General features: G+C 37.4%; 2 protein-coding genes across 2 annotated transcripts; one reads left to right on the top strand and one right to left on the bottom strand.

Moving 5' to 3' along the window:
- Window positions 1–3,924: 3,924 nt before the first annotated feature.
- Window positions 3,925–4,884, bottom strand: LOC128860150 (multifunctional methyltransferase subunit TRM112-like protein). Its single transcript, XM_054097433.1, has 3 exons — window positions 4,698–4,884; window positions 4,523–4,624; window positions 3,925–4,462 (listed from the first exon to the last, which is right to left on the bottom strand). The coding sequence occupies exons 1-3, from the start codon at window positions 4,773–4,775 to the stop codon at window positions 4,271–4,273; spliced, it is 372 nt and encodes a 123-aa protein (XP_053953408.1). The 5' UTR covers window positions 4,776–4,884; the 3' UTR covers window positions 3,925–4,270.
- Window positions 4,885–7,990: 3,106 nt separating this feature from the next.
- On the top strand, window positions 7,991–12,038 carry LOC128861073 (integrin-linked protein kinase). The gene is made up of 6 exons (XM_054098961.1): window positions 7,991–8,280; window positions 9,625–9,790; window positions 9,860–10,261; window positions 10,337–10,480; window positions 10,599–10,766; window positions 10,838–12,038. Exons 1-6 carry the CDS (start codon window positions 8,192–8,194, stop codon window positions 11,213–11,215), a joined length of 1,347 nt encoding a protein of 448 aa, XP_053954936.1. The 5' UTR covers window positions 7,991–8,191; the 3' UTR covers window positions 11,216–12,038.
- The last annotated feature ends 5,835 nt before the right edge of the window (window positions 12,039–17,873 follow it).

The raw sequence follows: 17,873 nt of genomic DNA, 5'->3' as shown, positions 1-17,873 counted from the left end.
TTAAGTTACTCGATAATTTTTACATGAACAAAAAATCTATAAATATCCAAGGACAGTCTTCTTCTTCTTAATTTGCTCTTTACGCAAATTTGGCTGAGTTTAACAAAGCGCGCCAGTCGTTTCTTTCTCATGCTAACCGGCGCCAGTTGGACACACCAAGTGAAGTCAAGTCCTTCTCCACCTAATCTTTCCAGCGCAAAGGTGGTCTTCCTTTTCCTTATAATACTTTCCGAGCCGGAGCGTTTGTATCCATTGAGCCAACGAGACCGCTGAATCTTTATTCGCTGCGCTATGTCTATGTCGGTGTAAAGCTCATACAGCTTATCGTTCCATCGCCTGCGATATTCGCCGTTGCCAACGAGCAAAGGTCCGAACATCTTCCGCAGAATCTTTCTCTCCAACACTGCAAGCGTCGCTTTATCGGATATTGTCATCGTCCACGCTTCTGCGCTATACGTTAGGACGGGCATGATGAGAGTCTTGTAGAGTGTTAGTTTTGTTCGTCGAGAGAGGACTTTACTACTCATTTGCCTACTTAGTCCAAAGTAGCACTTCTTGGCAAGAGAGATTCTACGTTGGATTTCAAGGCTGACATTGTTATCGGTGTTTATGCTGGTTCCTAATAAACGAAGTCTTTTAAAACCTCGAAATTATAACTGTATACAGTGACGTGGGTGCCGATACGCGAGTACGCCGACTGTTTGTTTGATGACAGGAGGTACTTCATATTGTCCTCGTTTACCACCAGACCCATTCGCTTTGCCTCTTTATCCAGTTTGGAGAAACATGATGTCAATATCATCAGCATACGCCAACAATTGTACGCTTTTAAAAAAAATGTACCTGAGCGATTAAGTTCGGCGGCTCGTAAGAGGCTCTCCAACATCAGGGTAAAGAAGTCACACGACAGCTGATCACCCTGTCTGAAACCTCGTTTGGTATCAAACGGCTCGGAGAGGTCCTTCCCAATTCTGACGGCGCTGCTGGTGTTGAGCAACGTCATCTTGCAAAGCCGTATTAGTTTTGTGGGGATACCAAATTCAGACATCGCGGCATACAAGTAACACCTTTCTGTACTGTCGAATGCAGCTTTGAAATCGATGAAAAGATGGTGTGTGTCGATTCTCCTTTCATGGGTCTTTTCCAAGATTTGGCGTATTGTGAATATTTGGTCGATGGTAGACTTTCCAGGTCTAAAGCCACACTGATAAGGTCCAATCAGTTGGTTGACGGAGGGCTTCAGCCTTTCACACAATACGCTCGCTAGGACCTTATAGGCGATATTTAGCAGACTAATCCCGCGGTAATTGGCACAGATTGCAGGATCGCCCTTCTTATGGATTGGGCAGAGCACACTAAAATTCCAATCGGTAGGCATGCTTCCATCCGACCATATTTTGGGGATACCAAATTCAGACATCGCGGCATACAAGTAACACCTTTCTGTACTGTCGAATGCAGCTTTGAAATCGACGAAAAGATGGTGTGTGTCGATTCTCCTTTCATGGGTCTTTTCCAAGATTTGGCGTATTGGGAATATTTGGTCGATGGTAGACTTTCCAGGTCTAAAGCCACACTGATAAGGTCCAATCAGTTGGTTGACGGAGGGCTTCAGCCTTTCACACAATACGCTCGCTAGGACCTTATAGGCGATATTTAGAAGACTAATCCCGCGGTAATTGGCACATATGGCAGAATCACCCTCCTTATGGATTGGGCAGAGCACACTTAAATTCCGATCAGCAGGCATGCTTTCATCCGACCATATTTTGCATAGAAGCTGATGCATGCACCTTACCAGCTCCTCGCCATGTTTGAATAGCTCAGCCGGCAGTCCGTCGGCGCCCGCGGCTTTGTTGTTCTTTAGCCGCGTTATCGCTATTCTCACCTCGTCATGGTCGGGCAGCGGAACGACAATTCGGTCGTCAACGATTGGAGTATCGTGATCCTCACATTCTCTGTGACATGCGCAGCTGTCACTGTTTAACAGGTTCGAGAAGTGTTCCCTTCATAATTTAAGATTGCTCTGGATGTCAGTCACCAGTTTTCCGTCTTTGTTCTTACAGGAAAACGACCCGGTCTTATAAACTTTTGTAAGCCGCCGAACTTTCTGGTAGAATTTTCGGTCGTTGTTCCTGTTGGCCAGCATCTCAAGATCCTCGCACTCACGTATTTCGGCCTCTCGTTTCTTCTTTCGTATAATACGTCTCTCTTCCTTTCTGGGCTCTCGATAGCGATCCCACATGGCTCGCGTTGCGCCCGATCGCAGCGTGGCTCTATAGGCAGCATCTTTCATGACATTCCTCGTTGTACCAACTGTGTTTTCGGGCTCGCCGGAATCCGATTTCTTCTTCGGCGGCGGTACGTAGGGAACGAGAAATGTTGCTCCATTGCTCGTGCATGCCGGTTTGTTGGGCAGTACTCTTTGAGAGCAGGAGTGAGAGTCGAGTGGCGAATCTTCGGGTTGTCTGTTGCGATTGCAGCGTTTTGATGTCGAACATTCTTGGCGTAGGTAGATGTACGTTTTTTGCTGCACAGAGGCGTATGCGCAGTTTGGCTGCAACAAGGGAGTGATCCGAGTCGATGTTGGGTCCTCGGATCGTACGTACATCTAATACACTAGAAGCGTGTCTTCCATCTATCACAACATGATCGATCTGGTTTCGTGTTTTTCGATCAGGAGACAGCCAGGTGGCTTGGTATATCTTCTTATGCTGGAATCTGGTGCTGCAGACTACCATGTTTCGGGCCCCGGCGAAGTCGATCAGCCTCTGTCCGTTACCGGATGTTTCGTTGAGGAGGGTGAATTTTCCGACTGTGGGACAAAATTCCCTCCTTGCCCATCCAGGCGTTGAAGTCGCCAAGCACGATTTTTATGTCGTGGTTGGGGCAGCGCTCATAGGAACGCTCCAAGCGCTCATAGAAGGAATCTTTGGTCGCATCGTCCTTCTCTTCCGTCGGGGAAGAGACATATAAGACATAAATTGAATGTCTGCTCTGCCCAAATATGTATGTATGTATGTACAGTCAGCCTAATGAAAATGGATCGGCAAAATTCAAACTTAGAGTTCAATAATAAAAATTTGTTTAAAGATATTTGAAGAAATCGGAGACATTCCTAAAGAAATGGGTGCAGCGGTATACTGAAGCCAAAAATGTTGACGATTTCCTTGGAAGTAGAGAAAAAAAAACCTCTTCAAAGTATGATCACCAGATCATTGATTCGTTTGTGACAAAGCCGCACTTATCATTGCGTGCAGCTGAAGCAGTTTTCAGGAAAGACACAATTCGGGGACGTTTGCCTGCAGAGCACATTGGAAAAAGCGCTGCTCTCGTTATCACAAATTAGAAAAAGACTTGCATGGGCTAAGGCAAATTCAGAAGGGAATCGGGCGAACGAAATATTAACGGATGAATCTAGCCTTATGGCGAATTGTTGCATACGTCGCTCCTGGTGTACTGCTGATAATCGCCAACTTCAACGAACTGTTAAGCATCCAGTTAAGGTTCATGCTTGAGGCTGCTTCTTCGTAAAAGGATTCGCCCGTTTATTTGTGTTTACCGTCAATTTGAATGCAGTTTTGATGAATAAAATTTACCAAAAAGCATTGGCGTCAGCTGGATAGATGTTTGCTAGCCAAATTATCGGTTGTAGTTGGCAGGTAAAGTACTTATACAAAAATAACAAATGGCAGGTTCTTCTTTTGAATGCCATGATTGCAGTATTTCTTTTTCAACCCCACCACTTTAATACGTTCCGAACTATTTCTCCTGCTTTACTGGGCTATATTTTGCTTAAGAAGAAGGGGTAAACTGTTTTTAAATTTAAAAGTATTTGGAATGATGTGTATTGTCTCGGTTTCAGAAACATGGAAATTTGCATTAACTATACTTTGCGTTATGATAAATAGGAAGTCAATCATATCTTTTTTCACGAGCCACAGTTTTGACCAGTCATTTATATTTTTTTTTTAAATTTGACTTAAAGGAAAAAAACTACTCTTTGACCGACAAGTCTGCGTACTGAAAATGAGCATCATTGTTACCTGGCACACTTCGTATCATTACATGTCATTACACTGTGTTTTTAACAAGCCACATTTCTGGCCAATCATTGAAATCTATGATTTTTTGTGACAGCATTTTACTACCATACCTACAAAAAAGCCAAATAATAGACTATTATAAGCATCAAAACTTGCTTTGATTTAGAAATTCTAAAAAATAACTTAATATGTACATTTGCGTATTACTAGCATTTAAGTATGTCTTAAACTTCATCTTCATTTAGCAGCATGTTCGGTATGCCATCCGTAATGGGGAAAACACGTCCCGTTTCAGGACATTCCAACTGCCCTTCTAGCACATCGATTTCTAGCAACAAATGATGCAGTTTTTTTAATAATTCTTCATCTTCAGCTATGTTTGCTGGTTGCTTCGGGGGAATGTCACTTAATTCAAGCTAATAAAAAAAAAAAGCATATAAATGTGTGCATTTGCGATAGGTAAGCAAACAACTTACTATTTCCGCAGCTAAACGTATTCCCAGCCAGTCAAGTCGGGGTAGTAAACGTCCTATGAATGTTGGATTGAATTCACTTTCAACAATATCCTTTTTAACTATCTGTTGGCATGAAATTAGTAACGAAAATTATTAATCATTGCATAAATAAAAGAAGTGAATCATTTTTGCTTACCGTCAATTTTAATGGATATCCATCCTTTACTCCTTTTATCGCCTTGGATGTTAAGAAGTTGTAGGTACTGAGTCTCATGTTGATACTTTAATCCAAAATTCGTTCCAACAAATTATTAGAAAGAAAACAAATTCGTCTTTACCACGTTCTTAAACAAATGGTTTCATAGTGCTGCCATGTCCTCAAAAATTGAGGAATATTTGTTTGAAAATGTATTGCTCACTAAACACAGCTAATACAGGGTTGCACTTGGTGCAGAGGACAATGTGCACAATTTGCCATGTTAAAGTACGTTCACATATGCAGTGATTACCAATAAATCCACAAAATTAATCTACCCGTTTACATATGGCAGATTACCTACAAAATTCCCATCAGCTGTCAATACTGTTGTGAAAGGTTTTCCTTCATACAAACTATTTTAATGCAATATTTCGGTGTTTTTAGATTGTTTAATTATTATTAACGATATGGAGAAAAGACAAGGAGAAGGAATAGCTAATGTATTTGCGCATTTGGCTGCTAATAACAAACAGTTGGAAGAAATCCATAAATGAGGTTTACTGAGGTTTCAAAAAATTATGGCAGGAATACGCATTCGAAACTCGATATCACATTTTATAATAAGTAATATAAGGACACAGTTATGATTTCGAGGTTGTAAAGGACTTCCTACACTTAGGAACCAGCATTAGCACCGATAACCATGTTAGCCTTGAAATTCAACGTAGAATCTCTCTTGCCAACAAGTGCTACTTTGGACTAAGTAGGCAACTGAGCAGTAAAGTCCTCTCTCGACGAACAAAACTAACACTCTACGAAACTCTCATCATGCCCGTCCTAACGCATGGCGCAGAAGCGTGGACGATGACAACATCCGATGAAGCGGCGCTTGGAGTGTTTGAGAGAAAGATTCTGCGGAAGATTTTTGGACCTTTGCACGTTGGCAACGGCGAATATCGCAGGCGATGGAACGATGAGCTGTATGAGCTTTACGACGACATAGACATAGCGCAGCGAATAAAGATCCAGCGGCTACGTTGGCTGGGTCATGTCGTCAAATGGTTACAAACGCTCCGGCTCTGAAAGTATTCGATGCGATACCAGCTGGTGGTAGTAGAGGAAGAGGAAGGCCTCCTCTGCGTTGGAAAGATCAGGTGGAGAAGTACTTGGCTTCACTTGGTATGTTCAATTGGCGCCGGTTAGCACGAGAAAGAAACGACTGGCGCGCTTTGTTAAACTCGGCCAAAATCGCGTAAACGGTTATCGCGCCAATTAAGAAGAAGAACACAAATTTTGTTAGAAATTTGTCTGCAAACCAATTTTCTTTGCCGGCATTTTATTTAGTTTTTAATTTGACGTTTTTCTTTACACGCGTAAAAATAATGATCTATTACACAGAAAACATAGGGTTGTATGTCAAAAAGTAAGGTTATTACCTAGGATTATTTTATAATCTCAGATTTTGGAAGATAAATTTTGTATGGGAAACCTCAGTTTTTAATTACGGATTGCGAGTTAAGCACGGAAAAGTAGATCACCTACATATATATATTGAATGTATTATTAGGCGAGTTTTCATAAGAAGTTAGGTGTAGTCAGTGGCCCGAAAAAAATTACCATTTTCAATAATTTTTTTTTATTAGTCAATTGCTTTATTTTACATTTTCAAAAACATAGCATTAATACATTACGATTCGACTTGACTTTAGCACAATTTCAAAAAAAAAAAAATCAATAATTGTAGAAGTTATCGTTGTTTGTGTGGAGTCCTTTTCTCCAGAAGTCCCTTGCGATGTCATCACAAGTCCTTGGAGACACATACACTTAACTCAACTCAGCTCCAGCCTAGGTAAATTGAGCTAGCTGTGTTGGTATGAGGTACTGTGATGTGGTAGTGTAGTGCATACCTAGTACTCTTAAGAAAGTAATACTCTTTTTTGACAGATGTGAGTGTCACTTGTCATAAAAGTATTTACAGCTACTTTGCTAGTTTGTGACCCCACATCTACACCTTCTATAGATTTTGTTAAAATATAAATGTCAGATGGACACTCTATATATCATGAGCGAAATTATTTATTACTATGGAAATATTAATTTTACAATTGATTTTTAAAATGTGATTTTGAATATATGTTTAAGTTTCGTGTTTACGTTCTCTTCCAGTTAGAATAATCAAGTAACTTGCCAGCAGCTAATTTTCTAGGAGTGTGAAATGTTTCACTCTCAGAGAGCAAAGCGTGTGAAAAGTAGTATTGAATTGTTTATATTTTTTACTACAGACTTTGAAGAATTCAACTTTTTATTTATACATTGCATAAGCAATGTCATAAAAAAGCTCCTCAAAAAAATATCTGCCGTTCGGAGTCGGCTTGAAACTGCAGGACCCTCCATTTGTGGAACAAAGCCAAGACGCACACCATAAATAGGAGGAGGAGCTTGGCCAAACACCCAAAAAGGGTCTACGCGCCAATTATTTATATATATAAGCACATACTTGTATACAGTTGTTTTTCTTACTGAAAATATTTACAAATTTTTACAAATAAAAATGCATTATTTAAAATCTTGCGACTTTCCTCCAATCAACTGTCAGTTTGCTCTCTCAATTTCCGCTTTGTAAATTTTAGCGAACGAGAACACTGACAAAAATAGTTTCCGCTCACACTCACCAACGTGAACGGACGCTCATACTCGTATCAGCTGTTACGATGAAACTAATGAGAGCTCCATGTAAATGAAAAATTGCCACCCTTCCGTTCCGTAGTATCGTAGATTTTATCGTAGGGTTTTGGATAGATCCGTAGAATCGTGTCAGCTGGTTGCTCTCTCGCCCCACAGTATAGCCAAACAGTACATTTCGAAATCGTTTACAAAATATAGTTAGAAAAATTTTAGTTTTTATTAAAATAACTTAAAAACAGTGTGGAATAATGTTAATTATAGATAAATGAACTATTTGCATTTGGTAGTCTTTGGCTTTGGTTTATTAAACAATGAAAATTATAACTGATACCACGGATGTGTGTGAAAGTATGTCAGAAAAAATATCAATGGCAACATTGTGTCAATAGAACCAAACACAAATACGCACAAACCTATGTATTGTGTAAATATTATATGTCATGTTGTCTAAACGAAAGCAGTTGTTTTCTATGGGCTCAAGTTTTGTGTATCTTACGGGCAACAGACAGGCCTACGATAACGTCGGTGAGCGTGGGCCCCATTATCGTGTACTTGAACAGAACTATTGTTAATCAACACTTCTTAGCAGATACTCAAACCATCAATAATAACAGAGCACACAACACAATTGACAGTTTCTTGCTGAAGAAATTTTTCGAGTTCTGCATTCAATCTGCTGATTTTCTTTTGGAATTTACTGCAAAATTAATGTTTTAGCTTAAATTTAATATCAAATTAGCATTTTGTGCAGTTAAATTACGCAATACACTCGAAATTTAGTTGCTTAAGTCAGAAAAAGCACGAATATGGAGGATATATTTCATTGGTGCCGTGAGGGAAACTCGATACAAGTGCGCCTTTGGCTGGAAGATACGGGCAATGATATGAATTTAGGGTAAGAAAACAATTACGGGTTAAAAATGTCGTAAGTGGTTGTACAATTACCTTCACAAAGAGTCCATCATTTGTGCATTTGGCGTGCGTAGTACAAGGGTGTGTACGAAATTATGAGTGACGTCATTGTGAATTCTTAATTGCTTTGAAAATTTGTATCAGCATTTGCATATGAAACAGCACAACTACATAAATAATAATCTGATAGAAACAAGAGCAACAAGTCAGATGCAGGGACAGATCGATGTTCAAATGTGATTTAATATATCGCAACTGATCAATGTGTTGGTAATTTTTTAAAAATGAATATATTTCTAAAAAAACTCTAGGTGAGTTAGTGAGGGCAGCATTAATTGTAAATTCCTGAAATTTTCGCATATTCTTTTCTCATTTGACAGTTCGGCCTGCAAATTTATTTTGCACGGTATTACAAACGTTTAGAAAAACATTTGTAATAATAGAATTTTAATAAAATTCGTAGTATTATTGAGTAAAAATAGCTTTAATTCAAATCTTGAATTAATAAGGAGTGTTTATAAATGAATGTTGTTACTTTTCTGTGCTTCTATTTAAGTAAAATATGCGTCTGTAATAGGACATTTTGAAGCTTATGCAAAAATGAAGCATTTTTAACGATAAATATTTATATTAAATCTTAATGGTAGTTTATAAAAAGTACGATAAATCAAAAGGTTTATATAGTGACTACATTTGTGTGTGCCATAATTCGATCCACGCACTTAGACATTATTGGAAAATTTAAAGTGGTAGCAATAGAAAGCGAACCCATTTATGTTTATAAAAATAATAAATAAGAATTGGATTTTACAGTGATTATTTAATACTCGTAGTTGAGTAATTTTATTTTGTAATGTAAAAACATTAGCTTGCCATAGTTGTTGTAGCAGTATAAAAATTCCTCTTAAATGTTTGGGGAATGCTGCTAACGACAGTCTTTGGCCGAATATAAATCCGCGTCGTTCCGGTTACGTAGAACCGATCGTCGTGGAAACGATTTGTTTGTGGAGCTGATTAGCAGCGTATAGAACTGCCTTGCAACACTGAATATTTGCTCACTAACGACACTCGATGGAGAAGTAGAAGATATTTAAATGCAATACAAAAAAAAAAAATATTTTGGTTCTGATACCAGTATTGAAAAAATGTATCAAAAACTAAACATAGATACAATTTTTGATAAAAAACAAAAATGCAAAAATCTTCTGCCAAAGTTTGGCTTTTTTTGGTCACGCTGAATTGAAATTTTGTATATCAACATGGCCGAAGTCGAAGCTCGGTCGTTCTCTGGTAATATTGATTAAAAAGCTATGCTCTTCTTTTCTAGTGACGATCATGGCTTTAGCCCTCTGCACTGGTGTGCCAAAGAAGGTCACACAAAATTGGTGGAAACTCTAATACAACGTGGTGCGCGCGTTAATGCTACCAACATGGGTGACGATATTCCTCTACATCTAGCCGCTGCTCATGGCCATCGCGATATAGTCCAACTGGTGAGTTTTGCGTGCATGCACATGAGCTACATCAGCAAAATTACAATCGCATTATTTTTCACCGTTTAGCTAATACGTGAGCGATCGGATGTGAATGCTGTCAATGAACATGGCAATACACCACTCCACTATGCCTGCTTTTGGGGTTACGATTTGATTTGTGAGGATTTGGTGAATGCCGGAGCTATAGTCTCCATCGCCAACAAGGACAACGATACACCATTGGATAAAGCAAAGCCTGGTTTGTCAAAGCGTCTGCATGATTTGGCAGAACGCAACGGTCATGACATCAAGAAAATAAGCTTTAAAGAGCAAAGTTGGTTGGGCACCAAGACCCGGTCACGCGATGCCACACTCTCCCGCTTTAAGGGCATAAATTTGGGCGAACTAGATTTGCAATCGAAAATAGCTGTAACACCATCCGGCGAGACATGGCGTGGGCGTTGGCAAAAGAATGATGTTATTGCAAAGGTGTGTGTGTGTGTGGCAGTTCGTGTGCATTAATCTAAACTTTATTTGATGTAAGATATTTGGTTTTCATATTAGATTCTAGCGGTGCGTCATTGTACAGCGCGCATATCGCGTGATTTTAACGAGGAGTTTCCGAAATTACGTATCTTCTCACATCCGAATATATTGCCAATAATTGGGGCTTGCAATCAGCCGCCAAATCTAATTACAATTAGCCAAGTAAGTGAAGTAGTGCTGAATTATTCAAATCACTACCAAATGCATATTTGCTGTTGCGAAGTAATGGAAAATTTAAAAATCTTTTATTTTCTCAATTGTATTCAACAAACTTGCGCAGTTTATGACCCGTGGCTCGCTCTTTAATTTGCTGCACCGCGCCACTGGTATTGTTGTGGATACAGCGCAAGCAGTGCGTTGCGCCTTGGACATAGCGCGCGGTATGGCATATCTGCATTCGTTGGAACGCATTATTCCCACATATCATCTAAACAGTCACCACGTCATGGTAAGTCACTTGCTTTGTTATATATAAGTTGCAATTTTTGTTTTTTACGCCAATTTAATTTTCCAACACAGATCGATGATGACCTTACAGCACGTATTAATATGGGCGATGCGAAATTTTCGTTCCAAGAGAAAGGACGCATTTATCAGCCGGCTTGGATGTCGCCCGAGGCATTGCAACGTAAGCCGTCCGATCGGAATTGGGAAGCGTGTGATATGTGGAGTTTTGCAATCATTTTATGGGAATTAACTACACGTGAAGTGCCTTTTGCCGAATGGTCGCCCATGGAATGTGGCATGAAGATTGCCCTGGAAGGTCTGCGTGTTAAAATACCACCCGGCACTTCGTCGCATATGGCTAAGCTGATTACAATTTGCATGAATGAGGATGCCGGGAAGCGACCGAAATTCGATATGGTTATACCGATTTTGGATAAGATGAAACGTTAATGAGAATTGCGTTGAACTGCCTTTGAAAGAACTAGCGCTGCACAATTTTGCCTTAATGCAGCAAACAAAAAAAAAAATATTAACGCACGTTTTTCTACAATATAAATGCCAAGCTAATTTTTTAAGTGCTGAAAGAATATTTTTCCATGCAGTAAAGGTATATCGATTTTTGAATACTCGGCATGTAGTCCTCTTTGAAAACCACGAAAGTGCCTAAAATCATCGGAATTTTATATTAACGAAAAAATTAATTTAACATTTACTATAACTGCGTATACAAATAACTAATATAATCGCACAAAGGATATTTAATAACTCACAAGAATTTTTAGTAATTTACGTATATACAAATACGTATGGAAATGCTCTATATGTACACAATAAGTATTTTTGATAAGCTTAGCCAACGCGTAAATGTGGCGTTGCAAGTTTAGGTCGTTTAAATAAAATCCCATTGTTTCAACTGTTCAACTTCACTGTCCACTACCCACCTACTTAAGATTAACAAGTTTGTTTTATGAATGCTAACATATGATACTAATGTGCTATTTCTAACGGCAAATTTAATAACTTTTTAAAAATAATTAACTTCGAGGTATTTAGTCGGTGCTCTGTAACTATTTTTACTACCACAGTTGTATTTCGTTAAACTGAACTATTTTAAATACTTTTTAATGTTGTGCTCCTCTGTTTTATTTGTAGGTATTTATCTTGACAAACATGTTTTTTTTTAATATCGATGTTATATTTTTGATATTTTTTATACATTAATTTTATATATTACGTAATAGCGAAAATAACAAATAAAATATTTAATGTAGTTTTTAGGCATAAAATTAGATTTTCATTTTATAACGAACTATTTGGACGGTGACGGGCCAAGGTAAAGGAGGCAAATGAAGAGATGGTTAGTATCATGCGGAGTTCGTGCGCAAGAGAAAAGTGTGTTACTGTTGTTGTTGTTGTCCTTGTAGCAGCATAAACATTCCCATACATGCTCGGGGAATGCTGCTGGAGTGACAGTCTTTGGGCGCCAATAAATCCGGGTCGTTCCCGTAACACAGGACCAACTCTCGTGGGAACGAATTTGAGTTGCTCTCAGCTTAAGGGGGGAGCCTGGTTTATGAGGTCTAAAAATTGCATCTCTTTGCGATATTTTTTTTAAGGAAAAAATTAATTTAGCACTGCAAAGCTTTTTCTATCTTTTAATGAACATTTAAAAAGTATAAAAAATTTGTGTACTGGTTAAAATAAGTTGAAAAAAATGTTTAACATAGAAATTAGTAGAGCACTGCAACGCTGGAGTTTCCAACTGGCGTACAAGATACGGCTCGTAATTATTATCTAAAGCAAAAAATTCAAATGGATTTCTAATTATGATTTTTTAATCTAGATGAACTAAGAAAACTGGGAGAAATTCCAAAATTTCAACTTTTTGGAGGTTTTAAAGAAAAAAATGCCTTTCTATAAAAAAAAAATTCACTTCAACTTGATATAAAAATCTTGAAATTTTTTTTTTTATATATTTTGTTAGTTCAAATAGAAGAGAATTTAATACTGAAGGGAACAAGCTATGATTCATTTCAAAAGGTTCATTCGTTTTTTTTTTTCATTCATGTACGCAAATTCAAAGAAATCATAAAAATGAAAAGTCGAGAAAAGAAGATAAAGTTTGTACTATAGCTGTCCGGGCACAGCGTAACTACCTAAGGCTCGTCTGCCTTTGGCTTTGTATCTACGGAAATATTGAGAATTAGGCTCTGTAACTTTGTGTGAATATTCTGAAATATATTAGGAATCGCTTAAAACGAAAAAAAAAAATGTTTTTTTTTGACCTTATAAACCAGGCTCTCCCCTTAACTTTCGCTGCGCCGCTTCATCTGCGCTTCATCTTCGGCAGACTATTTGGGAAAATTCACCCGCAAAGGTAACGACACTTTATGACCTGCTATGTCGTTATTCACGCACTATCAGTGCCCAAACGTACAGCAGCACATCTCGAAACTCGCCTAAAGTTCCTTTATCGCTTAACCTGATTACTTTTCGATATTGGCGTCCGGCCATCATATTGACAACTCGTGAACGAACATAAATGGTTACTTCAAAGAACATTTTCACCAGTTCACTGCTTTACAAGCTCCTTCACTGCCACGCCACTCATAAGTGGACCGAGGCGGTTAAGATAAATATAGGTATTTGTGACGATGACACTTCAAAACCGGTGGTAAATAGTCCGCACAAATTAGAGATTACCCCCGAAAACTTGCTTCCGCCCCATTGCGATTACTGCAATCCCAAAGTATAAAGTCGCCATAAAGTTTTCAAATCGCTAGTCAAACAAATGTCGTTCGCAACCTACACTACGATTTTAGTTTGTTGCTCCCCAAATAGCCAGTAACTCTGGCCAACCAATTTCGTCATTCCTGATTTACTGAAAATCATTACTCAGCGAAGACAACCGGCGTCTTTGCAATAGCAAAAACATTTTCAATAATATACCGGTCACGTGTTTCCACCAGCATAACTTCACCAAATTACAGGTACAACTTCAGCGTGGCTGAAAAAAATTTGCGTTAATCGGTAAACTCTGCATTCTATTAAATTTGCAGCTAAATCTGTATTTATTCATACGGCACTCTCAGTGCGCTCTCCGTGCAGCGCCAACTCAAAGCTTTTTCAGATTTTCTGCTTGTCTCTGCTCTTCGCTCTCTCAGCTAATGATGCCGGAAGTACAGACCATACCAAACATTTGTGTGTGTGTGAGCGGGTATTGAGTTTGAAAGACGCTGCAATGAGCACAACGGCCCTGACCTACTTAACAGCATCAGCAACAACAAAACGCAGCAAACATGTGAAAAAGAGTTATTTGGAGCAAATTCACTTTTTATTATGTTGCAGCGTCGGTGTGCGGTACTTTGTATCCTTTATAGGGTGGGAACCAAACATTATGTTTGTATTTGAGTACGACGTAGGTGTTTGAATGTGTGTGTGCAGTTTATGTGAGTACTGAGTGAGTACATTTTTAAGTGTTCGCCGAAAGCCTTTTAAAAACGATGCGAAGAGACAGTTTTAAATGTTGGAATTAGCAATGGACATTGAAAGGCAAAGTGGAGGGATTATAGGCACGGCTATGGACAGAGAAATAGTAAATTTCGCCACAATAACATATTAAGATGATTATTTTTATTGGACGACCAAGTAAAACAGTTACTTTTGCAAAAATCGGTGCTTTTATTACAGATTATTGAAAAAAAAGAAGATAAATAAATAATAATTCAATAAAATAGTTTCGAAACATCGGAATTTAGGCCGGCGGGCCAATTAAAAGGTCAAAAAAATCGATTTTTTTTTTTCCTGAAATCAATAGCTTGATATTCAAGAACATGAGACACAAATTTTCAGAGTTAAATTCCAAGTATTTGCAGAGCTACAGAGCCGAGCGTAGTGCGGCGTCGAGCAACCGTGCGCTTATTGTTGTACTTTGAAGCGCGTTTTCTCGGCTTTTCATTTTCACGATTTTACCTAATTTATGTACACGATTGCAAAAAAACTAAACGAGCTATCCATTTTATTCAAAATGCGTTATCTTCAGTATTGTTTTCTCTTCTATGTGAACTAAAAAAAACATCCAAAAACTTTTTTTAAGCGACTTTTTTACCCAGTTGAAGAGTTTTTTTTCCCTTGAAAAACCACTTTTTTTTCTACCTTCCCCAAAAATTCGAATTTTACGTGTTTTTCCCAATTTTCTTAGTTCACATCGAAGATAATTACATCAAAATTAATAATCTTTTTTTTTTGTTTTCAGATGAAAATTGCAAGTTGTATCTTGTACAGAAGTTGGATACTTCAGTGGCAAGGCGCTCTGGGAATCTATTGATAACTCGGCTTACAATATATTGTTGGAGATTGTACAAATTTTTTTTTTTTAGTTCAAATATATATTAAACTATCCCCAAAATTTCATTTGGCTAATTGTTTTTTTTCTCATCCTACAACGCTTCGCGAAAACTACTGAATTTAGGACATCTAATTGGCCCGCCGGCCTTTATCACATTTTCATGTGAACACTGAAATTGCGCACTTTTAGCAATCAGCAAAAAAAAACAGAAATTAGTTATTTCAAATTGGCAATTTTTTTTTACTAATTACTTACCTGATTAGTATTTTTTTGAGTATTCATTACTTTTTGTAACTGCTGACATCTTTCCAAAGGATTCCAGGGGGGGCGGCAGCTCCTCCAGACAACGAGTTTTTCAATCATATTTTTTTAAAGGTAGTAGCCCGGTGGGACGGGTTCAAAAACTCGATTTGTTTTTACATTTTTCTGAAGATAAACATCTTAAAAATATACTATAAAAATTTCAGACAAAAATTTTAATTATTTTTAAAGTTATAGCTAAAATAAGAGAGCGCGCCGTAGTGTGTATGAAAGCGTGTGACACGCCAGCAGCAGCTGTTGTCGAAACTTTAAACGCGTTTTTCTCAAAACCATGTTTTCGAAATTTCGGGGAATCACTGACTCAAAACTATTCAATCGATTTGGCTAAAAATTTAACCCGACATACATATCTAGATCCCGGACTTTTAAAACATTTAATTTTTTAATAATAAACTATTTAATTTAAACAATTTATGAAGAAAAAAAATTAGATTTTGAGAACTTTTTTCACAAGTCCTCCATTTTGTTTTTGTTTTTTTATTTTTATGTATATTTTAGGTTCGGGACCTAAAATAAAGTCTACAGAATTTATTTGAATTATATTTTTCCCCAAACCAACTCATCTTTTTTTTTTTAAATTTTAAACAAATTAATATAAAATTAATTAAAAAAAAATTTTTTTTACATACTTCAAAACACCAATAAAAACATGTAAAAGCTTTAAAACGACCGCATTTTATTTTCTTTTTAAAAAAGATTCATGAAAAAACGTCGAAATTTCGGTCATTACACCAGACTACTACCTTGAACAGAGTACCTATTTGTTATCTTAAAATAAATTACATATTAATATTTGGGCTTAAATGGATATACAAAATTTTTTTTGTAGTAAAAACAAAAACTAAATAAATGGCTGCGTTACAGCTGCTCAAACTTGGCACATTTAATTTGCCCCGTGGAATGTACAACCTTTTGTAATCAACTGAAATCAACCGGACAAAAATTGTTCATTAAAATAAGTTATGCCGCTTGGCACTTACCTATTTTTAACGAAAAAAAGAAGAAAAATGAAAATTTGAAGTGAAAAAGAAAAAAGAAATATAAACAAATTAACAAATCAAATCAAAACAAATTTTAAGTCATAGTTAATATAAAATTTGAGTTGCATACAAAGGCCAATATGTTAGAAAATATTCCTGTAAAATTTCAAGTAGATATCTTTATTGCTTTTTGAGTTATATTCGACAGCGCGGTAAAAATGTATTTCAAGAAAAACGCGTTTAAAGTTTTGGTTCTTATAGAGTTAAAAGCAAAATATAGTTACCCAAGCTTAATCTGCCATACCAGCACAATAAAACAAACCTTCTTCTTCGAAGAAATCATGCATAGTATCTGTATTTTGTTTTTGTTCTGTTCCCTCAACAGAGGCCTTCTTGTTGAATCAATGAACGCCGCTCTTGTCTCTTCACTCGATATCCATCGTACGTGTCTGCGAAAGTTATACCTTCTGAGCCTAGTGTTACACTATTCAGACTTCCAATTAAGCTAAAAACATTGAAAAGATATTCTTTAGATTGTAAATTCATTAAAAAAAAAAAATGGAAAATTTGAAAGTGCTGGAAGAGTTCTTTGGCATTTTTAAATTTTTTTGCCCAACCTAAGCCTTAACATTAATATCGTTCCACAGATTTTCAATGGAATTAAGGTCGGTTCTTTGTGCTCGCCAATTCAGTATTGCCATTTTGTCTTTGGAAAGCCAATTTTTCACAACTTTCGCTGTATGTTTGGGGTAGTTATCATGCGTAAATAACCTATTTCGTCGTATGGACTCGAAGGAATATGACTCCCTTGTTTTAGTATTATCCATATTATCATTTATTCTCACTATTAGGCCCACCCCATTCCAAGAAAATGATCTCCAAACTTTCAAGTTACCCCCGCCGTGCTTTAAGGCCTTTGTTGTATACGGGTGATTGAACTCTTGGCTTTTTTTTCATGATGATAAAAAGCTTTCCTTCAGGACCAACTAGTTTAGTATTCTTTTCCACGAATTTTTCGTATTTGCTTTTATGGGCGATTGCGAAAAAGAAACGCATGACACGCCCAATTTATTTTTATAGCGGCGTCTTCGCACAAGTCTGTTTGTTATATTCAGGCTACATTCCTTAGACAATGGAAAACTGTGTTAATATTTCTGTTCAGTAAGGTTTGGCAAGCCATCACGAATCGGTTAGGCCCAGATCAACGCTTCAGATTTTTGGAAATATATTTTGAAAAAAAATAAAAATAAATCTCATAAAAATGTCTGCCATGGTTTTCACAATGTGGAACGGTAGGATATGTTCGCCTCCTTCAGTCGTCGTTCGATGTGTTGATACTCACATCTATTCCCTTTTTAGGAAAAACTGATTGTGCTTGGCGTAGTCGCAAAGAAGGGTCTCGCTTAAAAAGTTGGACGATCCCTTTATCCTGCTTTTTTGTCGTCACTCGCTTTAAGCC

The sequence above is a fragment of the Anastrepha ludens genome, chromosome 4, assembly GCF_028408465.1.
Source record: "Anastrepha ludens isolate Willacy chromosome 4, idAnaLude1.1, whole genome shotgun sequence".
In the NCBI taxonomy this organism is placed as follows: domain Eukaryota; kingdom Metazoa; phylum Arthropoda; class Insecta; order Diptera; family Tephritidae; genus Anastrepha; species Anastrepha ludens.
This window is presented reverse-complemented; position numbering and strand designations above follow the sequence as displayed.